Source organism: Martes martes (assembly GCF_963455335.1).
Source record: "Martes martes genome assembly, chromosome: 3".
In the NCBI taxonomy this organism is placed as follows: Eukaryota; Metazoa; Chordata; class Mammalia; order Carnivora; family Mustelidae; genus Martes; species Martes martes.
This window is the reverse complement of record NC_137890.1, coordinates 51901990-51926887: the sequence shown is the minus strand read 5'-3', so window position 1 is coordinate 51926887 and position 24898 is coordinate 51901990. Positions and strand designations below refer to the sequence as shown.

General features: G+C 40.0%; 2 protein-coding genes across 3 annotated transcripts in view; one reads left to right on the top strand and one right to left on the bottom strand.

Annotated features, from left to right (window-relative positions):
- Positions 1-6085, bottom strand: part of WBP4 (WW domain binding protein 4) — a 62866-nt gene extending 56781 nt beyond the window's left edge. The window contains exons 1-4 of the mRNA XM_080798700.1: positions 5696-6085; positions 4645-4717; positions 2473-2535; positions 2260-2383 (exon numbers count right to left, since the gene is read on the bottom strand). Coding sequence (XP_080654826.1) covers positions 2260-2383; positions 2473-2535; positions 4645-4717; positions 5696-5697 — 262 coding nt within the window. The 5' untranslated portion in view covers positions 5698-6085. The remainder of the gene's footprint in view (positions 1-2259; positions 2384-2472; positions 2536-4644; positions 4718-5695) is intronic.
- ELF1 (E74 like ETS transcription factor 1) overlaps positions 5938-24898 on the top strand; it is a 108885-nt gene continuing 89924 nt past the window's right edge. Inside the window, exon 1 of one of the 2 annotated variants that reach the window (XM_080798697.1) lies at positions 5938-6500. The gene's annotated coding sequence lies outside the window, so the exon portion shown is untranslated. The remainder of the gene's footprint in view (positions 6501-24898) is intronic. The other variant, XM_080798696.1, reaches the window with a different exon arrangement.

The following is a 24898-nucleotide window of genomic DNA, read 5'->3' as shown; positions in this document are numbered from 1 at the left end:
TTTGATTCTGCAATTTCACCTCTATAGAGATTAAACTTACAGAAATAAATGTGAAAAAACATGCCTGCATAACGGTTCACTGAAGCATTCATTCTAACAGTGAAAACTCTAAGCAACCGAAATGTTAGTCTGGAAGAGATTAGTTAAATAAGTTATGACACTTTTATGGCATTTGTTATGGCATTTTATAACCTTTATTAAACACTTATTACAAGTGGTCACTGTAATAAGCAGTTTATACCACTATGTTACTTAGTTTTTGGGAAAATTTGAGGTTGTATATCTAGCAAGTGGCAATTCTGGTGGATTCCAAAGTCTGTGCTCCTAACCACTCTGTAGCCATTAAACACGATGCATATCCTTAATTATTTAAAAGAAAGGAAGTATTTGACATGTTATTGAGGAAAACCACCTCCAAACAGACTATAATGTGTGTATAACTTAAAAAAAAAAAACTCTAAAGATGTCTGGGATAATCTTAAAAGCATTTAGTTTAAAAGTCCTTTCTTTGTACTGCATTATTGCACTTTAAGGGGAATGTATATCCTATTAAAGAAAACAAGGCTATCAAAAATAATTTAATTTGAAAAAATCCTATATAAATACATTTAAATACAAAATGCAAAGACTGATTTGCTTATAGGGTAGCACAATGGAACCTCCCAATCCATATAATTGATGAGATGAATTTTCAACGACTCCCTTTTTCCTTTAAGCATACAGATTTATCCTCATGGAAATACAACCCCCATCCCTTTCTTTTAACTAAAAATGTCCAGGATAATATTTTTAAAAAGTCTGGTTACAACTATCCTTATTTGATGAGGGCAATACCAATTGACTTATTATTCTGCTTAAAAACTAATGGAAAGAAGTTTTTAGAGAGTAAGAATATCATTCCATGTTGACTATCTCAACCATTATGCAAGATCAACAACTGGGACTGCTATTTGCCTGGTTTAAGGATAATGGATTTGTCATGGAAGAAATGCTGACAGAAAAGTTCCTGAGTTAAAGCCCAAGTTCATCAACAAGATTGATATACTCTACTTAAATAAATGCCTTTTATCTGGAACTGACTTATCTTCAAACCTCCAAATTATTTACCTTCTTGCTGGTGACCGCATGGAAAAAGGGAACCCTCATATCCTGCTGGTGTATGTGAACTGGTCCAACCACTATGTAGAACTTATGGAGGTTCCTCAAAAAATTAAAAATAGATCTACCATATGACCCAGCAATTTCACTTCTGGTTATACACTTATACAAGCAAGATTTCAAAGAGATATATGCACTCCCATACCTACTGCAGCATTACTCATAATAGTCAAGATATGTAAACAACCCTAATGCCCATCAACAAGATGAATGGATAAAAGAGGTATAGTACATATGCATAATGGGATACTATTCAGCCATGAGACAGGAGGATATCTTGCCATCTGCAGCAACATGGATGGAACCTGAACATATTATGATAAGTGAGGTAAGTCAGGTAAAGAGAAGACAAGCATACTGCATGATATCACTTGATGTGGAATCTAAGAGTCAAACTCATAAGACCAAAAAGTAAAATTGTTGTTTCCAGGGGATAGGGGGTTAAGGCTGATACTGTTTACGGTTATAAACTTGCAGTAAGTAGTACATAAGCCATAGAGATCGAAGGCACAGTATAAGGAATATAGACAATAATACCGTGATAATGTGATAAATATTGCTTTAATAGCAATCTTATTACGATATATAAATGCATCAAAGTAACACCTGCATAAACAATGTTTTATGTCAAATTTATCCAATTAAAAAAATTATCTGCCTTCTAGTGGTAAAATCAGTCAATTTGTCCACAAAAGGCTAATTCACTATAACTCAACCATATAACCAAACATAATTCATACTTTTGACCATATGGATAAAGCAAACTGTGGTTATAATGCAAGGCCTATTTTTTAATGAATAGCTCCTTTTAGCCAAGTACCTAAAAAACTCAGCTGTGTCTGAAATGAACACTGACCAAGACAGAACTAGGACTAGCTAACCACCAAGGTAGTATGGTTATGAATGGAGGTGTTACAAGATGAAGCTTTAAAAGTAAAATAAAAGTGCATAAGCAAAGTCCCATGGTCTAAATACAGCTATGATGCATAGGAAAAGCACTAAGAGTAGACCCTGAGTGTACCACCTCTTTATGGAAACAATAAAAGCTCACTGAGCATGACCTCTGATGTTAGTTTTAAAACATGCTGGCTGCTTTTTTACCTGACTCTAAGCCAAGCCTTTTCAAATCCTCTTGGTATGCTTTCAGGGCAGCTGCCTCCATTGCAGCAAACTCCTTTGATGCCTTTTCTTCTTCCTTTGCCTTATCCAGGCTTTTCTGTTTAATCTATGTAAGACACATATAAAATCGAAAGCCAGATAAAGGACTGATATTTATGTAGAAAAACTGGCAAAGAAAGAAATAAATTAAATTACCTCACTGATCCTCTTCGCAACATTCTCCTTATGATTCTTTCCTCTTTCGTGAAATTCAACACTCTTGAAAATTAATAAAAGAGAAAATGCAAAGGAAAGTTACATCAATATCAGAATGTTCACACTAAGGTAACGATAAATAGAGGAATGGAACATAACAAAATTGAAATGATTGACAGAAAATAATTTTAATGCAAATCAGTCCTTTTTATCAAATGATACGAGGGAACTGAACCATGTTCATTGTTATCATATCCTCTGAGTAGGTTTCCTTTGGTGCTTAAAATAAACTATGATGACCATATCAATGGAGAAAAATACAAAGTACCTGTGATGACAAATCTAGTTAATATGATTGTAACAAGGACTCAAACAAGACATGAAGCCAGAAAGAGGAGTGGGTAAAAAACTTAACTTCAAGAAACACCTCTCAACATAAAATGTCAAAACCTGTAAGTCTCTAGAATTTGTACTGCTCTGGAAACAGAGAAATTAAACAATATTAGAACTTATTCCTCCAAACTGAGAGGAAAGTAGACAGCAAGGAATTCCTTCCAAGTTATAAACAAATACTTTTACACACTGTGGTAATGGTACAAAATGTACAACTCTTATGGAGGACAATTTGGCACTATCTACCAAATTTTGGCTGCTGGAATAGAGAACAACGTTCCTACATACTGATGTGGAGAGAGCTCCCAGAGATACTGTTCAATTAAAAAAACAAACATGAAACTATGGTGAAGGATAGTGTGTATGGTACCCTAGGTTTTACATTACGCTGGAATAAAAACCTGTATGTGCATACAGAAACAATGGAATGGACTAGAAAATGAAAAAAAGTGGTAACCTACAAAAAGTGATGGTGACTGGATGGGACAAAGGAGTGAGTGAATGTTATTACTCATTTAAAACAGTCAGGAATGCTCCCTAAATTACAAATGTCTGGTTGTATGCAATTAAGCAATTTCTGATAAACCTTGCAAAATAAATTTTGTCAATCAAATCTAAGCTAAGCTATCCTAAAGTACTACCATGAATTCCTCTTTAAAGTGAGACATTGTAATACAAAGGTTCACCTTCTATTTTTCATATATCAGGTTTCCTAAAGTTAATTATACCACACAAAGAATATTAAAGACCCATTTGAAAACAAAATAATTTTGTTTCTAATTAAAGGTTAAACTGATTATATTAACAATCCAAAGAGAACAAAGATTATCCTAGAAGGGATTATTTACTCTTCATAACTCCTAAAATTCATTGAACTGATTGGGAACCTCAAGAGAAGAGAAACTATCAACCATTTGTACAGAATTCATAATTAATGGCATTTATGTGTAAGGATGGCCTAAGTTAAACAAGTTGAGACCTTTAGCAACTATTCAAAAGACCAAAAACAAAATCCTGGAGAAAAATATGCCCAAACTCCTTGTACACAGTAGTAAATAAATGTCTATCAAAGAAGTATAACATTGTTAAAAACGGGGCTACTGTTCTGTTGTGCATGCAACTCTATCAAGTACAAAGGCTAGGAATATATACTTAAAAGATACCCCCATGTTTCTGTACTATGTATATATTATTATGACATGCACATAAGGAGGAAAAATCAGTGATGCTTCTGTTTTATGTCTTAAAAGCTTAATCTATATTGAGATACAATAATAAGACGCTTAATAGAGCTGCTATTTTCATAGTCCAGGAAAGAGGTAATATGTTCTTTAAAATGAAACCATTTATAACTACAAAGCTTTGCAAAAATGTTTTAATTTATTTTTCTGGAGTTGAAAAGATACAAGATAAACTACAATAATGTTCCTTTTTATATATTAAGGGCTTTGCCCTTTAATATTTTTTATGTGGTAGTATTAAACAACATCGTAATGTGGATAAACATGGATGAGATGACCCACTCAACATCCATTTTCTGAATGTGACTAAAGGACCATAGAGAAATAATTTGGCTTAACATATAATCAAATTTAACCCGATGAAAAGGAAGAAGGCTCACCACTTTTGTACAAGAAATGAAAAGACAACAGAAATATTTCAATGTTTTGGAAAAATCAAGAGCAATGTATTTGAAGGTGCTTCATAAATACTGTTTAGATCAAAAAGAAACACAGGAATACAATATCATTAAACTCTCTTATAGTGGAATTATCATACAGGCCTATTGTCCGCTATCCAACACTTGCAGTAATCACAGAATTTCTTTGGTTGCGACTTCCAGTAGTCTGCCCTGAAAAAGGGAAAAACAAGTCTAAGCTTATTTATAATTAAAAAGGCAAAATTGTGCATGTTTTTATATCTTCTTAGAGTCTGAAATATAACACCCTCTTACTGATTCCTGTCTTATTATACACATTACCTTTAGCATTTAACTCACTGCAGCAGTTATCTGAAATTGTTGCCACTAGAAAAGAAGTCTGCACCGGATTTAAAACTTCCTTTAATAAAACTGCTTAAAAAAATTTTTTTTTTCTCATTTGCCACTACCATCAGTGTGAAGAAATAAGAAACATCTTGGAAAAGATTTATCTTCTCTATGCCTTTCTGGCATTTTGGGAGATTGCCGTAATGGAGGCCTGAAGAAGCTCAAAGTTTGCTCTTTTAAATCAAGTTAGTTCCATCAAAGGAACAAAGAACAAGACTCTTTTGGAGGGAGACTCCTCCGAGACTATCAGTTTATACAATTTGTTCTTGAGACTCAGGGCAAGAGAAGAGTTGGAAAAGCCAAGGGACCTCTTAGCCTGCAAGGCTTGGGGGGTTGGGGGGGGGGTCACTATGCTAACAAGACTGGCCGTTTCTACCAGTCGGTGAAGGCGGAGGTGGCCCAAGTCCAACCCTAAAGTTTCACAATACCCCAGGGTCCAAGCGCTACAGAAACGAATAGGGTGCTTGCTACCCCCCAACCGTGCAAGTGAGGGAGCTCCCGGCTGCTTCGCGGGCAGCAGTCCAACCTCAACTGGCCGCCAGCCTCCCTCCCGAAGCCCGAGCTTCGGGCCCCCAGGGCGCTCCGAAGGATAGCATTTCTAAACGCCCTGAAAACCGGCCCTGCCGGTCTGCTGCCGGTCCCGAGCGAGTTAAGAGCACCTCCGTCACGCCTCCAGCCGAAAAGAGATGGCGGGGGGGCGGGTGGTGGAGGGCGAGACCCGGCAGAGAAAGGGCCGCCCTGGGAAACAACACCTCGTTGTTTAGAGCCTGAGACCCAACTCACATGACTGGACCAGCCGCTCCGTGCGTCGCCCCGGGGTCCGACTCGAGCTCGTGTTCCCCACGCGGGGCGAGCTGGAACCTAGCCCGTCGCGAGGCCCACCGGAGCCTCCAAACCCGAACACCTCCCTCTTTCCCCGGGACCAGGGTTCCACGGTTCCCAACTACGGATGCCCAGGCGACTCAATCCGCGTTCGAAATCTCCTCCTCTTCCCCTCCCCCTACGGGGCGGTACTCCCGGATCCTGAGAGGTGGGGTCGGTATAAAGGGGTTGAGGTCACCCAGAAGGGGTGAAAGCGCGACGGGACCTGAGCCGAAGGACGAGAACCTCACGCCTCAAGTCCCCGCATCATCCCGCCTTCACTCTCTCTCTTCCCCTGGAATCCAGAACCTCCACCCTTCTAGGCTCGCTGGCTCGTGGCCGAGGAGCTCGCGCGCCGCCTCCGCCCCAACGCAAACAGCTGTTCCCCGAGACGTCGCCGCCCTCAACTTTGCCAACTAGTCCGCAGGCACTTTGACCAGCGAAGCAACTCGGACCTGTAGGCTGGGGGCCGTTGGCGGAGTTAGAAAAAGAAAGGTGAAACAGCTGGTGTCGGGGCCGCGAGTTGCTGGGCTTTGCCTCAGAACTTTCCGGAGGCGGCGGAGTGGCCCCGCCCCGCCCCCGCGACGCCCGCGCACACGGGCCGGCTAGTTCCTTCGCTCCGGGAGCGCGTGGGCATCCGCGGCGGCTCGAGTGGCGCAGAGGCGACGGGGGGAACAGCGGCGTGGGGAAGCAGAGCGGAGGCAGTGGGGGCGCGTGCACTTGTCAGGTAAGTCACTGCAGCGTTTCTATCAGTACTTCCCATATGGTCTAGCGGTTAGGATTCCTGGTTTTCACCCAGGCGGCCCGGGTTCGACTCCCGGTATGGGAACGAAAGGAATACTTTTAAAATCCGAATGGGAGAACTTACTTATTTTGTTTCCCATATTCTGGCTCTCTATTTGTCTCCTTCTGATGAGTTTGTGAAAAACGAACATCAGTGCTACGCCGGGCAGACTGGAGGAGCGAGTGCGCTTGGGTCCCTCGCCTCCCTCCTCTGCCGCGGAGTTTCACTTTCCACCGGCTGCCCTGCTGCCCCTCCGCCCCGAGTCGTCCTTTTCCAGACGCTCGGGAGGTGATGATTAACTCCGGCCTCGTCTTATCTCCTCCCAGCGTCGCCCCCCGCCCCAGGCCCACACCCTCCGCGGCCGTAGTTTTCCGACCGTCCCAAGTGACGCGGAGCGTGTTCACCCCCTGCCTTCGGCGCCGGGAGTCCGCACCCCGTTTGGAGTCCTCGTCTCTTTCCGCCTGCTGTTTACGGGGATTCCCCCCCTCGCCGGCCCCCGGCACAAAGCCGCCTGTCGCGGGGCGCGCGGCGGCGTGGCGGTCTGGCGAGCCTCGGTGCCTTCGGGCGCGCTTTCCCGTCCGCGTAGCTGCCCTCACCGCCCGATCGGCCGCGTGTCCACCCGGCTGTCCCGCAGCGGCCGAGCCCGCCGGCCAGCTCCGCCAGCCTGACCTCGGGGGCGCTGGTTTCAGCGCACAAAAGTCCCGCGGACTCCAGAGCCACACACTTGAGTGCCACTGCCTGGGAAGGCCTCTGGGGAAGGGAATCCCCCCTCCACCCCCAATCCTCCCGCCCCGCTTTAAAGCGCGCACACAGACGCGCGCGCACGTGCTGCGGAGAAGAAAAATACCACTATGATGAGATGTCTTTAGGGAAGAAATTTAACTTTCCAAAGGTCTAACGTTTTGAGCGCCGCGGGTAGAAGAATCTTGGGGTGGAGGTGGGGCTTGGAAGAGAGAAAATTGGCTGGAGACTGGGGAGGGGATGTTATAACAAAGTTTCACTGTATTTTTAAATATAGAAGCCCTGTGTTTATTACAAAGAAGGGGCAGCTGTGTCAGCAGCATGTGAGCTGTAAATGAAACAAAAGCGTTATCTTAAATGCAAGCTGAAATTAGAAGATGGGGTGAGCTATGATGTTTAGTCCATTGGGCCTCTGGGAACAAATGGAGAAAGAAGTGGCTCTTGTGGATGGGTTTCTGGCCAGTGCCATTGACAAGAGCAGAAGTGGTGGTTAATGTGCGCATTTCCAAACTTTTATATTTTAACTGCACAGTGAGTTTTGAAATAATCTGTTAACGTGATCCGCATGATTAAGGATTAATCACTTTTATATTGTAAGTAAGCTTCTGTAATTAAAAATATTTTATCTCTTCGTTAGCCGAAATACCTGAATATTTACAAGCAGCGTCACACGCTTTTGAAAGTTCCTGATGTTCAGGTTCGTGTTAGTAGGTTGTGGATACAGTATTGAATGGAATTGTATTTTCGCTTCTGCGATTAGCTTGGGATTGACCTTGGGTGAATCTTCCACCTTCTCTGTGCGCAGTGTTTACAGCCTAAACTCTTGATAATACATATCATTCAGAAACTTCGGATAGAGTTGCAAGAATTGAGCAATTCTTGGATAGGTAATGCAAGTGGAAACGTTTTATTTACGTGGGGAAAGTTTCATTTAAATGAAGAGTAGGATTGTGTCATTATTGAGAAACCATTTACTAAAAAACTCGGTCGGAATTTGGAAGGACGGAAAGACCCCTCTGCCTTGTCTCTGGAGAGGGCTTAATTGTTCTTGACTTTGCATTTTGTGTTGATTTGGTATCATACAGCACCAAGGTGCTAAAATGGATATGATTTTCAACTGAGCACCCAGGAATTGCAAATAGCTTTGCCTTTTGTATACTTAAAGGTTTGCTGAAGGGAGTAGTTTGGTGACAGTATTTCTCAGACTCCTATGTTGTGTACCAGGCCAAACAGGGTAAGGCAATATCAGAGTTACAGAAGTGAGACATCACTTCTACTCCTGAGACCTGGCAAAGAGAGGTAGAGGGGAGAGTGTTTGCCTTGAACCGTGAAGAACTGGTTGGATTTCTCCAATTGGAGAATGTGTATCTTAAAGCTGAGGGAAGTGGAGGGTGGGTGGGGGGCTAGACAGGGAGGCGGAGTCAACAGTATGAAGCTGGCACACTGTCTGAACCCAGTGTCTGGAGGAAGAGGCATGGGAGATTAAGCTGGGATGGTAGAAGAGAATTTCACCTTAATAAATTTTGACTAGATAATGGGTTCTTTTATTAAAGGAGTACCATTTATGTAACTAGAGTTTTCAAAACATTTTCTCCTTTGAAAAAACAAATATAGCAGTAATATGTGAAACTTTACTTTGTTAAAAACCTTAAGCAATATAGAGACTTGTGCCCGTATTTTATGTTCACCAGTTGAGTAGTAATTTTTAATTAATAGAATGAGAAAAGCAATCAGTTAGAATTCAATTTGAAAGAATGAAATCTAGGTTTAAATCATGAGCATTATCTACAACTATATTCTTACTAGCATGCTTTATTGAAAATGACCTTAATATTCTAAGACTGAGCTGCTAGTTGCTGTCAATAAGGCATACACCTTAAATTGGTTAAGGGTCAGTGATAAGTTTGTAAGCCTTCATTCATGTTTGTACCTTGTTACCAAAAAGGCACTGATAGTCATGTTTTAGGTGTCTCTTGGGCCAGAGTAAAGTGATACTAATTGAGTGGTACGTATTTGCCCAAGTAGTCTCTAAGATTTGCTGCTCTTAGGCACAATCAGAAGCTATATGACCATTCAATAAATATTTACACAGATGAATACCTACATTTAAAGAAATATAAGGGATTAAAAAATGATGGCATTTAAAATCCAAGGACTTTGCTATGGTGGAATATTATCTGGCCTCTATTTACCTCCCCATATTCATCTCCTCCCTTCTCTGCCTCTTCATTATACATCAGCCACACTGGCTTCCTTTTTGTTCCTTGAACATGCCAAACTTGTTTTCCCACTTTTATTTCTTGGTGTTTCCACTGCCTAGAATATTTCTCCTCCAGCTCTTCATATTCCAGTCAACATCAGTGAGGTCTTTCTTTCTTTTTTTTTTTTTTTCCAGTGAGGTCTTTCTGATCACCCTTTTCTTTTGGTTATTTTACTCTTTTGTTTTCTCCTTTTTCTTAGTACCTGAAATTAACACATTCATTTGTTTCTGTTTATTTCTTACCTTTTTTCCCACTAGAGTGTAAACTCCTGGAGGGTAAGGATACTGAATAGTGAAATCATTCTTGCTCTTTAAGAGTTGAAGTAGTTGGAACCCTCATGCAATACTGGTAGACTGTAAAATGGTGTGCAGTCTGGAAAACAGGATGGCAGTTCCCTCATAATGTTAAACATGGACTTACCATAGCCAGCCTTTCCATTCATAGGTATCTACCCAAGAGAAATTAAAACCGGCCTGCACAAAAACTTGTGCACGTGTTTATAGCAACATTCGTAAGCAAAAAGTAGAAGTGCAAATGCCTATCAACTCAATGAATAAGATGTATTTATATAATCAAATATTATTTGGCAATAAAAGGGAATGAACCAATATATAACATAATATAGATCAGTTTCAAGATGGTTATGCTAAGCAGAAGAAGCCAACTCAAAAGACCACATTTTGTATGATTCCATTTATATGAACTGTACATAATGGGCAAATCTATGAGAGAAAGAGGATAGATTATGGTTGCCTAGGATTGGGAGGTGAAGGGGCAGTGGTTACAGGGGCATGGCTTGGAGTGACTGCTAATGGAGATAAAGGTTTCTTGTTAGAGTGATTGAAATGTCCTAAAATTAGAATAATGATAATGGTTGCACACCTCAGTAAATAACCTAAACGTTGAATTCTACTCTTTGGGTGAACTATGATATGTAGATCATATCAACAAAACTTAAAAGATTGAAGTAATAAAAAGCTTACATAATATATTGTCCTTACATTTTATTTTTATCACTTGGATAGTAAGCATTTAAAAATATAAGTGGAATAATTTAACACTGCAGTTCTAGCTCCTGGGATGTAGCAAGTGTTCAGTAAAGAGCTGATGAAGGAGGTTAATCTATACAGTTAATTATGATACAATTTTCCACGATATCACATCTGAAGTCATGTGAAGTGAATGGGAAAAGGCATCCTATAGGAAGCAACATTTGGGATGGGCTTTGAAGTCTGGTTAGGCATTTGCTGGTGATGATATAGTGGAAAGCAAGGCATTAAGAAAGAAGCAGGCCAGAGCAGAGGCACATTAACAGTCACTAGCACATTTTGGCTGAGCTGAGGGTACAAGTAGGATAGGAATTGGAAATAAGGCTGCAAAAATAGATTAGAGCCCGCAGCAGACAATGTCGGTGCTGTCAGATCCCTTGTGTCTTTATCCCCCAACCAGTAGTATGCCTCTGGTGGTGCTTTTCTACCTGTGGAGAGCTGGAAGTGCTTGGGGGTTTGTCCCCTTACCTTTAACAACTCTCCACTGAAGACTCTCCAGTCAAGAGAATAACTTTGAAGCAGGGACTTTGATTTGTTCTCTTCTGTACCATCAGCACCTAGAACAGTGCTTGGCACTCAGAGAACATTCAGAAAGTATTTCAATGAATGAATGCAAACCAGGAAGTTGGAAGGTCTATTCAAAGTTTATTTTACGGATCCCCTTACCTCTTCCAGAGCACTTAGATAGGAAATTTTGGAAGGTTCTGATTGTGAAGGCCTTTGAATTTGGGGATAAGGAATTTACTTAGCTGGGAGAAGGGATTTCTAGAAATATAAGTGTTTTTGATGAAACTAATTTGGTGGTAGTATGCATGGTGAACTGGAGGATGGAAGGATTGTGTCTGTTGTGTCCACTCTCATCTTCCCATTCCTGTTTCTGCTCCCACTCTGCCTTTGCATCAGGCCTTAAACAAGGTGGAGTGTCTCCGGAAGTACAGAAATAATCTAATAGCTGTCCTTGTCTCTATTCTCTCCTTAAATAGGGTGGTAGCAGTGGAATACAAAGGATGAGATTTAAAAAAAAAAAAAAGTAAAATGGAAGAAAAAATTGAAGATGTCAGGAAGTAAATACTCCTAAAAGAAATAGGGAGGTTACAAAGCATAGATATGTATTTATTTGTTTATTTATTTGGAGAGAACAGGCAACTGTTACTCCTAGGGTTGGTCAGACAGTAAACTACTACTGCTCACCTTTATGTGTATGTGTGTGTGGCATTTTGAATACTAAAACTGTACATTGAATCCAGAGACAAATTTAAGGCTGTGAGACTGCCACCCTGTGGACAATATAACTTAGATGACCTAATATCATCAAGAATCCTAATAAAACCTCACTCATTTGAAATTCACTATTTTTGAACTCATTCTGGTTCTCCTCTGTTGGTATATGTGGGTTGGAAGGTTGAAATTTGTTTCCTGAACTTTTTCTGAGGCTTTTAAATAAAGGAAATTTAAAATACAGTCAATAGCCTTAAAAAGTTGCAAAGACGGGCTCCTGGGTGGCTCACTGGGTTTAAGCCTGCCTTCAGCTCAGGTCATGATCTCAGGGTCCTGGGATTGAGCCCTACATCGGGCTCTCTGCTCAGCAAGAAGCCTGCTTCCTCTGCTCTCTCTGCCTGCCTCTGCCTGCTTGTGATCTCTCGCTCTGTCAAATAAATAAATAAATAAATATTTTTTTTAAAAAAATGTTGCAAAGAGGGGCGCCTGGGTAGCTCAGTGGGTTAAAGCCTCTGTCTTCAGCTCAGGTCATGATCTCAGGGTCCTGGAATCGAGCCCCGCATCGGGCTCTCTGCTCAGCAAGGAGCCTGCTTCCTCCTCTCTCTCTGCTCGTCTCTCTGCTGGTCTCTCTGCCTACTTGTAATCTCTGTCTGTCAAATAAATAAAATCTTTAAAAAAAAAGTTGCAAAGAAATTTAAGAATGCTTTTTAGATACCTCTTACCTCCAGAAATTTCCTATCAGAAAGTGTTTTTTAAAACATGGTGGCAGGGACACCTGGGTGGCTGAGTTGGGTAAGCATCCTCCTTCAGCTCAGATCATGATCTCAGGGTCCTGGGATCAAGTGCTAGTCTGCAGCTCCCTCTGCCTGCAGTTCCCCCTGCTTGTGCCTGTTCTCTCTCTCTCTCTCTGATAAATAAATAAATCTTAAAAAAAAAAATTGTGGCATGTTGTAAAATAGTCTTTTTTCCCCTTCTATTGTACTAATTTTTTCTTTTTTTTTTTAAGATTTTATTTATTTATTTGACAGAGATCACAAGTAGGTGGAGAGGCAGGCGGTGGGGTAGGGGGGGAGGCTCCCCGCTGAGCAGGGAGCCTGATGTGGAGCTCCATCCCAGGACCTGGAGATCATGACCAGAGTCGAAGGCAGAGGCTTAACCCACTGAGCCACCCAGGCGCCCCTGTACTAATTTTTTCATCCTATGTTATAATACATATGGTACTATTTTTGACAGTTGTAGCTCTTGAGAAATATTTGAAAACTCTCCACCCTCCCTCTTTTCTTCGGCTAAGTGAAAGTGACCTTCCTTCTTATTTTTTTATAGAGTCAGATTTTATTGTTAAAAATTGTCCAGGCTTTGATAAATTGCCTTAAGTGTATTTATGTAAACAATTTGGATTTTATTCAGTGTTAGTTATTTAGAAGGGCAGTCTGCTCACAAATTAAACTGGTAAACTAATTTGACTCAAAATGAAATAGTGATTGTGAAAGACTTACTTGGTCTCTGCAACTCAGGCAATGGTTCTGTCTAGAACTCGAGAAAATAAAACTTTCCCAGCAGAAGAGCTGTTTACAACTCGATGTTGTAAATGGCTTGTATTCCCTGAGGTGTCAGGAGGGGTGGAGTAGCCGTTTAGTGCTTGAAATTTGTGTTAACAGTAAAGCAGAAGTGGGCTGAAGCAGCATTCTGAGGTCAGCAATGGTGCATTCTTTCTGAATGTGGTTTCTAGACTGAGGAGGAGAATGGATGAAGTATCAACTGGACTCCTCGCCCTTCAGTTACCTGATACTTTCTCTTAGGAACCTTACATTTTGGTAACGAAGAGATTTTCAAATAGAATTGTAATGATTTTAAGTAACTACTTATTTCCTTGAGTTTTTCTGAAAAGTGTAGCATGACATATATCATGATATCCTTTAAATGGTTTCATTTAACATTTCCAGAGTAAATGAATGGGACTGGGGGTGACTTGTATAAATTTCTTTGCAGCATTTGTATCTTATATTCTATAGTTGATGTATACTCTAGTTTATATGAAGTAGACTATGAATCGTGAAAATGCAGATGTTTATCTAGGTTTACAAGGTACATTGCTATATAAAAAGCAGTATTATTTAGATATTGTTTAGGTATGGAAAGTAACTTTTGAGATACTTCATGGTTCATTTGCTCCTTTCCTAAGTATTGGGACCAAGAGCCAGTAAAGTTAGGGATGTATTTTTTAATCTTTAGTGGTTTCATTATCATATCAGTTTTAAAACTGTAAATGACATTGTACTTATATAGAGAAAATTTTAGTTTGATCTTTAGTTTGCTGTTTGTTATTGTACAGTATTTGCCTTTTTATGCTGTAATGGTGATTGCTTTAGGATTAATGGTAGTTAGCGTTTCCTTTTATTTTTCACATCTGGCTTCATTTTCACAAATGTAAATATAAATATTTTGTTCTCTGAAAAGTAATTCCAGTATAGGTGACTTGAATTTTGTTAAAGAAGTAACATCTGTTTCGTAAGTTTTATGTGCGCACCTGTGTTTGCAAATTTGAAATTTTATTTTTTAATGAAGACTACTCACTATTAAATAACTTTGATTTAAAACCTTTTTTGGGGGAACTCCTGGGTGGCTCAGTTGGTTAAGCAGCTGCCTTCGGCTCAGGTCATGATCCCAGTGTCCTGGGATCGAGTCCCACATCGGGCTCCTTGCTCGGCCGGGAGCCTGCTTCTCCCTCTGCCTGCCACTCTGTCTGCTTGTGCTCACTCTCACTCCTCTCTCTCTCTCTCTCTGACAAATAAATAAATAAATAAATAAATCTTTAAAAAAAAAAAAACAACCTTTTTTTGCCTTATTTTAGATCTCTAGGAAGGTACTTTGCTAGTGAAGTGTCCAGACAATCCTTCTAAACAATCTTAAATCTTTCTTTGTAGTTTAATCTCTTAATTTAGTTAAACTTTCTTTTGGATTTAAAATCCCAAACCCAGGATACATTTCTGATTTAGGATGTGTTGATATATTGCTTTGTGTATAGCTTTTCATCTGTTCCCAGATTTAATTAAACATATAATTTGAACTTTCAAGGTTGTAATGGGATTTGTTTTACCCTAGCTTTCCTGATGTCTGTAATTTATCACTGATACTCCCTTATGCCAAGGCATGCAGATGACTCTATTAATTGGGAAGGTTAGGGCCCTGCCACTCAATATCCCACTGAGCAGGGCGGGCACTGACCCAGTTCTAACAGCTGAAGTAGGAAGTAAGAATGTGACTGGAAGAGACCTTTGGCAGACAGAGTCCTAGCAGTCTGAGAAGATACACAGGTGTGGCTAAGGGTGAGGGGAAGTATCAGGATGGAAGGAAGAACATAGTTAAGTTCCTTAAGTTCCAAGCAGGCAGTTGGCATCAGGGAATTTCAGATATGAGTAGGAAAGCCATTTCTTTGTTTTCCCTTGTTTTTTTGTTTTGTTTTTGTTTTTTTGTGGTTTGTTTGCCACCGCACATGAACCACAATTTTACTGTTTTTTAAAATCCTGCTTTCAAAGACTGTCTCTTTTCCATTTTCATTATCTTCTGGAATGTCTTGGGTTAGTTTAGGGGTGCATGTTTTAATGGGACTTGTAACCACAGCTTTGTAGGAAAAAGAAAGCACATGAAGTTTATATAAAAGCAAAACCTCACACTCATTAGAACGGCTGCTATAGAAAGAAAAAGAAATAACAAGTGTTGGAGAGAATGTGGATTAATCGGAGCCCTTGTATACTATTCATGGGGATGTAACATGGTAGAGCCACTTTGGATAGCATTATGGTGGTTCCTCAAAAAAATTTGAAACAGAATTACTGTATGATCCAGCAATCCCATTTCTAGCTATATACCCCAAAGAATTAAAAGGAGAGTCTCAAGGAGGCTCTGTACATCCATGTTCACAGCAACATTATTCACAACACACAAAAAAGTGGAAATAACCTAAGTGTTCTTCAGTGCATTAAATAAAATAAACAAAATGTGTATACATACAGTGGAATGTTTTTCATCTTAAAAAGGAAGGATATCCTACAGTTTGCTACAACATGGGTGAACCTGGGGGACATCATACTAAGTGAAATAAAATAGTCACAGAAAGATAAATACTGCATGATTCCACTTATTTGTGGTATCAAGTATAATTGAAATCATGGAGGCAGAAATTAGAATGATGACTGCTAGGGGTTGGGAGAAGAGGGAATTGGGATTTGTTTAGTGGATATAGAGTTTCAGTTTTGTAAGATGAAAAGAATTCTGGAGATTGGTTGCACAACAGTATGATTATACTTATTGCCACTAAACTATACACTTAAAAATGGTTATGATGGTAAATTTTACGTTATGTGTATTTTTCCATAGGTTTTTTTTAAAGGAAAATTTGAATTTATGTTTGGATATTAAAGTTGTAAGATTATAAAACCTCTGTTATGAGACTGAGGCTATTTGGTGGATATTCAGGTATTAGTTGCTAGGGATAGAACCATGAAAAATGCAGACAAGATCTTCCTGAAGCTTACAATTTAGAGCAGGAGACAACTGTTGCATACCAGGGAGACCCCTGACAGAGTAGGGGGAGAGGCTACATTGAAAAGTCTTCTCCAAGAAGATGACATTTAAATGGAGACGTGATGGATGAGTAAGCAGTGGCTAGGAGGAAGAGGGGAGTGGCAAGGGAGGGGAGGCAGGAGGGAGTAGTATTTTGGAAAAGCTCCAAAGTAGGGAAAGGAACGGTCTCCTTTGGGAGGTGAAAGAAGACCCTGAGGGCTGTGATGTGTGAAAAGTGGGGGGAGGTGATCAGGGCATGTATCAGATTATAGAAGTCATTGTAGGCCACCGCAAGAATTTTGAGTATTGAGGCACCTGGGTGGCTCAGATGGGTGAGCATCCGCCTTTGGCTCAGGTCATCATCTCCAGGTCCTAGGATGGAGTAGAGCTCCCCGCTTGGAGGGGAGGCTGCTTCTCCCTCTCCCTCTGCCTCTCCCCCTACTTATGCACTGTCTCTCTCTGTATCTCTCTGTCTCAAATGAATAAATAAAAAAATCTTAAAAAAAAAAAAGGATTTTGAATGATATCTTAAGCAGAGATGGCAGGTGTAGATGAGTTTTAAACCAGGGAGTAGGGAGGTGACATGGAGTGGGAGTAAGGAGAAAAATTCTGTATCTTCTCTTACAGTGTAGCTTTTAAATATGAATTACCTACTTAATCTGGAGCTTGAATACCAAAGGGAAAAATGGTTCATTTATATTTATTCCGATGATATATCGGTTGCCAGTGTGACCTGTTGATGTGCTAAAACCTCAACAGTGAATTTAAGGGGATTGTCAAGGGCAATTGAGCAGAGGTGATTTTCACCTTTATTCTCTGATTTGGTAGTTGAAACCCCAGAAATGGCTGGATTTGCCCAGGGAGAGTTTGGAGAGGAGCGCTTTCAGTGGAATCTTTAGAACTTCTCTGTGTTCAGTGACGAGGTGGTGGAGTGGGGCAGGGAAGACTAAGAAAAAGTACTCCAGAATTGATGGAAAACCAGGAGAGAGCATTTATTAGGTCTAACAAAACAAGTTCCAAAAACATTAATTGGGTTTCACCCTGGGTGGTCATTGACTTACAGATTTAGTGATTTAATAGGGGTAAAATTAGATTCGATTTGATTTAATTTGATTCGATTCGATTAGAATGAATCAAAGAATGAGTGGAAAGTGAAGAAATGGAATATAGACAAATCTTTGAGGAAGTTTGGCTATGAAGGGAGTGAGAAAGAGTGGTAGATGGGTTTGGGGTTGTCCAGTGATTGGAGTTGTTCCTATGGAAAAGTGTGAATTTAAAGAATATCTTTTTTGGATCCATGAAATGTTTGAAAAACATATTACACACCTTGCCCTAAATAGGATTTACCAAATGCAAATATGACCTTCTCATGGACTTAATCTAGTTGTGGTAATATGGGATTACATATATACAGGGCAGTCAGGCTTCTGGAGGTATGGAGGTCTCTCTGTCACTATACTAATTTATGGTCATCAGGGAAGTAAAAAATAGAGAATCCTGAGTCCCACTTAATCAGTTTGAACCTTAGGTGTAGGCGTCAGGGATGTATGTTTGCACGTTGCACATGTCTTTAGAGGATTCTCATGTATCTCTTCTGTGAATGGCCTTGGAGAACTGTTGCTCTGAGAATCCTCTACTTTGAAATGTTCTGCTTTTTAATAGCTCTAGCATGACTTAAAAGAGATGTATGGCAAGCACTTAGGAAGGAAAGATTTTCAAAATTTTGTCTTCTGGTATGATTGGGTAGTGGTAAAAGTTTTTAGTGTTTTAGGATGAAACTAGCTTGATCCTTTTTCCTGATTGTAAAAGTGATAACATGCGCAGTGTCAGTACTTCCACTTTTCTTGTTTCTTCCCTCCTTGCACTCTAGGAAGCATGGTGCTTACTCCTACTGAATTGCCTTTGTTTGCTCCTATAACTTCCTCTACTAATAATATTGCATAGCCTCCGCTGTATATGGCTGGTTCCTGTCATTCAGGTCTCAAAGCAGCTGTCACATTTTCAGAGAGGCTGTCAAAGTAGGTTTTCTTGGTCACTATGTCACTTTGCTGATTTCCTTCATATGTGGACAGGGACTCTGCCTGAATTGTTAACATGAATCTATAGGTAAATTGTATCCTGAGTCTGTACAGCATGCAGAAACTACTTAAATACTGAAAAACAAATAATAAAGATCATAAAAACCTTAACAGTGTTAATACTGTTAACTTTCAGTTGACTGTTACTTCAGATGTTGAAATGTGGACCACACATGCATAAATGTTGATTGTACATGACATAGACGGTTTGTAACTTGTGTATTTTACTTAAGTGTATTCTGGGGACGTTTTCATGTCTACACCATTTTATACAGATAATCATTCTTAACAACTGAGTGATAAGGTATGTTCAATATGATGAGGTACAGTCTCTATAACATCTGATTTGCCTGACAGTCCTTTGTTTTTTTTTTTTTATAATTTTGAATGATAGTGCTGAATTTCTATCTACATCTTTGTGTATTTTTTTTATTAGAATAAATGCTTATGATTGAAACTGCTGGGTGAGAGGATCTATGCATTAAAGCTTTTTGATTGTGAAATTGCCTGCTGGAATATTCTTTTACACTCAAGAATAGCCTATGAGACCATTTATTTCCCCTGAACCCCCTCTAATTATTTTACTCTTTGCTATTTTAATACGTGAAAAACGGTATTGTTTTTCTGCTTTAAGGTTCAAGAATGAGTATCTTTGAACATTCTCTGTTGTGTTTGGCCACATTTCTTTTGTGAAGTGCATATATATATTCATGCTCAGTGCCCAATTTTTCTGTTAGAGTGTTTGATTCTATAATAGTAGTTTTTTTCTCTTGTATTTTACTGCACAGGTTTTTAAACATACAGCAAAGATGGATTTTGCTCATGTATCTGCCTTCTAGTTTTTATCATTAACATTTTATAATATTTGCCTTATCACACATTTATCTTTTTATCTAAAGTAAATTGCAGGTATTAGTACTTTTCCATCTAAATACTTTAACATGCTTTGCATTGACTATAGATTCCATGTTTGTTTAGTTATTTTTTTATGTAAAATTTATATAAAATTAAATGCATGAATCTTTTTACTTTAAACGTTTTATTTTTTTAAAAACTTTATTTGTCAGAGGGAGAGAGAGCACGCGCGCACACAAGCAGGGAAAGTGGGAGCCAGAAGGAGAAGCAGGCTCCCCACTGAGCAAGGAGCCTGATGTGGGACTCAGTCCCAAGACCCTGGGATCATGATCTGAGCTGATGGCAGCTGCTTAACTGACTAAGCCACCCAGGCATCCCTAAATGTTTTATTTTAATTTAAAATGGAATTGGTAGGTGCGCCTGGTTGCCTTAGTCAGTTGGATGTCTGCCTTTGCCTCTGGTCGTGATCCCAGGGTCCTGGGATCGAGCCCTGCATCGGGCTCCCTGCACTACCGGGAGTCTGCTTGTCCCTCTTTCTGCTTTCTGTCTCTCTCTCAAATAAATAAAATCTTGAAAAGAAAATAAAACAGAATTGGATGTTCATTGATCAAGATTTTTTTATTTGAGAACACACACATGAACACACACTCAAACACACACACACATACACACACACACACACACACACGGGGAGGAGGAGGAGGAAGAGGGAAAGAACCTCAAGCAGACTCTGTGCTGAGTATAGAGCCTGTGACAAGGGCTGGATCCACCAACCCTGAGATCATGACCTGAGCTGAAATCAAGTTTGACACTTAATGGACTGAGCCACCCAGGAGCCCCACTGTTCAAAATTTTGATGAAGAGGCCAAGGCTGTCTTCTGTCAGTGAGCCCGCGGAGGCAGCTCCGCATTGTAGGGTCTTTCATACGCACCCACAAGATGTTGCCTAATAGTTCTAGTTATGATTTTGTAAGAGGAGCATGAACTTTATTTTTTGTAAAGTATTTGCTGGATTTCAATGTATGTGTTGGCTGTGGAAGGCAAACCCAAGACTAGCTTTTGTTTTCTTTTCTTTTTGATAGGACTTTTGGTCACATTTTCCCCTTGTATTTCCTTTGCCTTAGCTTTGGTTATAGTGGTCTTAAATTTTTATATAGTCAGATGTCATCATTTTCCTTGTCTTTTTACGCCCATTTGTGTCATACATAGGAAGACATTCTTTACCAAATAATATACAGTTGTTTATATTTTCTTCTGGTGCTTTTCCTTTTTTTACATTTGAATATCTATTAGGAAGAATTTGGTATAGGGATTTTTTTAAAAGATTAGCAGTGGTTTGAGATCATCAGCAAATACTGTCTAATGAACAGTCTTCTGTGTATCCTTTTCTGAAACAAAATAGAATTTAATGTTTTTATTGATGCCATTTTTTAGTAAAGATTTAATTTTTAAGTAACCTCTACACCCAGCGTGGGGCTCGAACTCACAACCCAAGGTCAAGAGTCGCATGCTCCACTGACTGAGCCAGCCAAGTGTCCCTGATGTCATTTTTATTATAATCTATGTTTGCATAGTTCTGTTTTCTGTTTTTGAGAGTATTAATTTTTTTTTAATTGGGCTCCATTCTGGGCTCCAACTCATAACCCCAAGATCAAGATCTCAGCTGAGATGAGGAGTCGGATGCTTAACTGACTGAAGCAGCCAGGCACCCCAAGAGTATCAGATGTCTTTTAAAAAAAAAATATCCTATTCTATTTAATCTCTCTATTCCTACATTTAGATATTTGAGATAATTTATTGCCCACAGGCACATTCTCTTTCACTATTTCTTTTTTAAGGTTTCGTCACTTTTCTTATATATTGTTTTGTTCAGCTAACCTCTAGCAGAGTCTTGAAGAATGGGGAGAAAGGATAGTGGGGAAACAGTAGCAAGAGTCAAGGCTGACAGAGGTTGGTAAGTCCCGGGGACTGACTTTTCTGACTTGTAATTGTCTGAATTCTTAATCTGTAAAGCAGATTATGCATGTTTATTTTAGTATCCTTAAATTTGGGAAATGTCTATTAAGGTGGTTCAAACTAAATTCCGAAGTTCAAAATATTTATGAGATTTATAAAGTTTGGGGTGTTATCGAAATGGCATAAGATTCTGCACTGAGGGTGGCTTTTAATCCTGGCTTTAATGAAGCAAGTCGTGATTTTTGAGCAATGATGTGTATCCCCTATATTATTCTTTTTTTACGACTGGGTGATTCTTCAGACCAGAGCTGACTCAGCCGGGGGGAGATGCATACTCTAGGGTGGCCCACATGGCTGGGGGTCTGTCTGTGCAGCTTTCCTACCATAGTGGTGGCAAGAGGGATCCCAGCAGCATGAGAGGGTAAGCCCCTGTGTTCTTATGCTTTTTAGACCTGTGCTTGTATCTTATTCTTATTCCATTGGCCACCGCATATTTAAGGGTTGGAGAAGTAGACTGTGCTTCTCTATGGGAGAAGAGGCAGAGTCATATTTCAAACTTAGAAGTCTGAACAGCTTAGTACCTATTAGTACAGTGGTTTACCACAGGAAGTGAAGGAGTTAGCTACCTGGATATCTAACAGAACAGCCTCCCCGGCAGTGAGAAGAGGCTGTGCACAGACCTGGAGGTGAATCATGCTTGAGATGTTCCTGGGATAGCAAGGAGAGGTCAGGGGGACTAGAAGACAGGGAGTGAGCAGGAAGTAGGAAGAGATACAATCATAGAGGTTGGGGCCAGGGTAGGATCTTGTCCTTGTAAGCTGTTATGAAGACTTTTTTTTTTTTTAAAGACTTTATTTATTTATTTGACAGAGAGAGATCACAAGTAGGCAGAGAGGGTCTAGCAGAGAGAGAGGAAGGGAAGCAGGCTCCCTGCCAAGCAGAGAGCCCGATGCGGGGCTCGATCCCAGGACCCTGAGATCATGACCTGAGCCGAAGGCAGCAGCTTAACCCACTGAGACACCCAGGCGCCCCAAGACTTATTTTTTGTGTGAAAAGAAGAGCTAAGGGGAGTTTTAAAGTAGAAGAGTGATATTATCTGGCTTGTGTTTTTAAATAGATTACTGCTGGCTGCTGCTTTGAGACTAGATTGTAGGGAAAGAACAGAAGCAGGAGGGCTCCTGAGGCTGCTGCAGATACGAGCTGACAATGGCTTGCAGCACCATAATGACAATGAAGCGGAGTGATTCTAGGATTCTATGTATGTTTTGAAGTTTGAGCCAACAGGATTTTTGGATATGACTATAGGACAAAAAGAAGAGTCAGTAGCCAAGGTTTTTGGTGTGAGCAGCTAGAAGTATTCACTGTTTACCAAGACTGGAGAAAACTGGATAGAGTAGGTGTTGGAGAGAAGACCAGAAATTCGGGTTTGGATATGTTAAGTTTGAGAAGACTATGACATTTGAGTGGAGGTGTCAGGTTGGGTTAAGAGCCTGGAGTTCAGGAGCAACACCTGGAGATAGAAATTTGAGAATATGGGGGTACCGAGGTGGTTCAGTTGGTTAAGTGTCTGATTCTTGGTCTCAGCTCAAGTCTTGATCTTGAGGTTGTGAGTTCAGGCCCCACCTTGGGCTCTAAGCTGGGTGTGGAGCCTATCTAAAAAAAGAGGGAAAAAAAAGAAATTTGAGAACATTGAAATACTGAGAGCGTTGTGTATGTCTAAGAAGTATTTCCTAAAATGACTATAAATGTAAAATACTTCTAAGTTTTAAAGTTTCATTTGTACCACGGATATGGTTTGAAGTAGGGAAGAAGAGAAGCAGAGTAGTTTAGCTAGAGCTGAAGTGTATCCTTGGTGATGACAGTAAACTGAGAGTTTAAAGAAGTTGTTAATTTTTCCATCTGTACAGTATTATGAAACATGAAAGCCTGTAGGCTAAGTATCTTATTTGAATATTCCTTTTTACTGAAACATTTACCAGTTTGTTTCTAATTAGGGAAGTTTATTGACAGAAGGCTGCGTAAGTAAACACCTGAAAGGGACAGAAGATCAAAAGTTGAGGGAAAGGACCGTGATTAGATAATCTGTTGTACTCTTTTGAGAGGTTTTTTTGTTCACTCCTTTGCTCTCTGTGTCTGTCTCTCTCCGTTTAACTTTCTTCATTGTCTATTAACATAATGAGATGTTCAGGTGCAAGCATGGGGACTAACCCAGAAACTGTCCTCGCTTAACAAAGGTAAAGCTTGCTGCTCCGACCTCGATCTCCAGACAGGGCTACCAGACCGAGCCTTAACCAACCCATTCATAGATCCTGGACCATTCAGGAAAATGCGGAAGGGACCTTAGTTTTTGTGTAATTGGGATGTATACAGAAATGACCTGAGAATGGTTTGGCTTGTTTGGAAGAGAAAAAAACAGATTTATCATTGAGCCAATATTTAGTTCAACTTCCAAATATTTTCATTCAGCAAATATTTATTACCGAACTATTGTGGGGTCAGGAACGCTATCAGGCTAAAATAAATAACCAGAGAGACAGGTAAACAAATGATTTGGGGAAAAAAAAAAAAGACCCAAACGCCGTGTTCTTCACCAGATATTCCAGCAGAGTAGGCAGGAGGAGTTATGAAGGAAATCAGTTCACTTTTAGGTCCTCAAAACCTATTGGGAGTGCTTTGCACATTTTAACAATGCATAAGTGTATATGTGAGTGCATAAGCAATGTGATTCATGCGTCTCTTAGATAATTTACAAAATACAGACGGAGGTACAAAGGAGAAAATGACCAGTTCCTCCTTGTAATGATGGAGAGAAGGCCTTTGCAGGACATTCAGTGGGTAGAAAGGCCAGCAAATACGGAGTTAGAAAGCATGACATGCTCTGAATAAGTTCAGCAGAGCTGGATTGTGGGGTGTATGTTGGGAGGTGGAAAGGCCACAAGTGAAGCTACTATAGGGTAGACCAAAATCAAGATGCAGAAGTATCTTGTATTGGGGGGCACATGGGTGGCTCAGTCAGTTAAGTGTCGGAGTCTTGATCTCACTCAGGTCTTGATCTCAGGGTTGTGTGTTCAAACCCTACATGAGGCTTAACACCCACCTACTTCAATAAAATCTTGTACTGGAATTTATTCTGTGGGTACTACAAGGCTATTGAAAGTTCTTTTAAATAGGAATATTAAGAGGTAGAATTCATGAGAAATTCTTAAAAACTTAAAGTCATTCTTGAATTAGGAAACCAAAATTGATAGAATTTTTAAAGTTACAAACATATATACTGGAAGTAAGTACAGGTAACTGTCATATCATTTATGGTAGAATCTGTTTTATCCCTTTCAGATTACCTATATGATCTTAGTGTAGGTATAACCTAAACTAGATAATCAAACTTACACTAAGGTAATCAAAATATGCAGGATGGCATTGGTTGGTTTGGGGAAGAGAAAGAACATATTTTTGCCTTATGAGATTATTGCAAACATTATTTTTTTCTTTATTAAAAATTCTATTTATTTAAGAGAGTGTGCATGCAAGCACAGTGGGGAGGAGTGGAGGGAGAGAATCTCAAATCTCTGATGGTTTCTTGTCTTTTTTGACTTTGACACTTTAGAATACTGCTCAGGT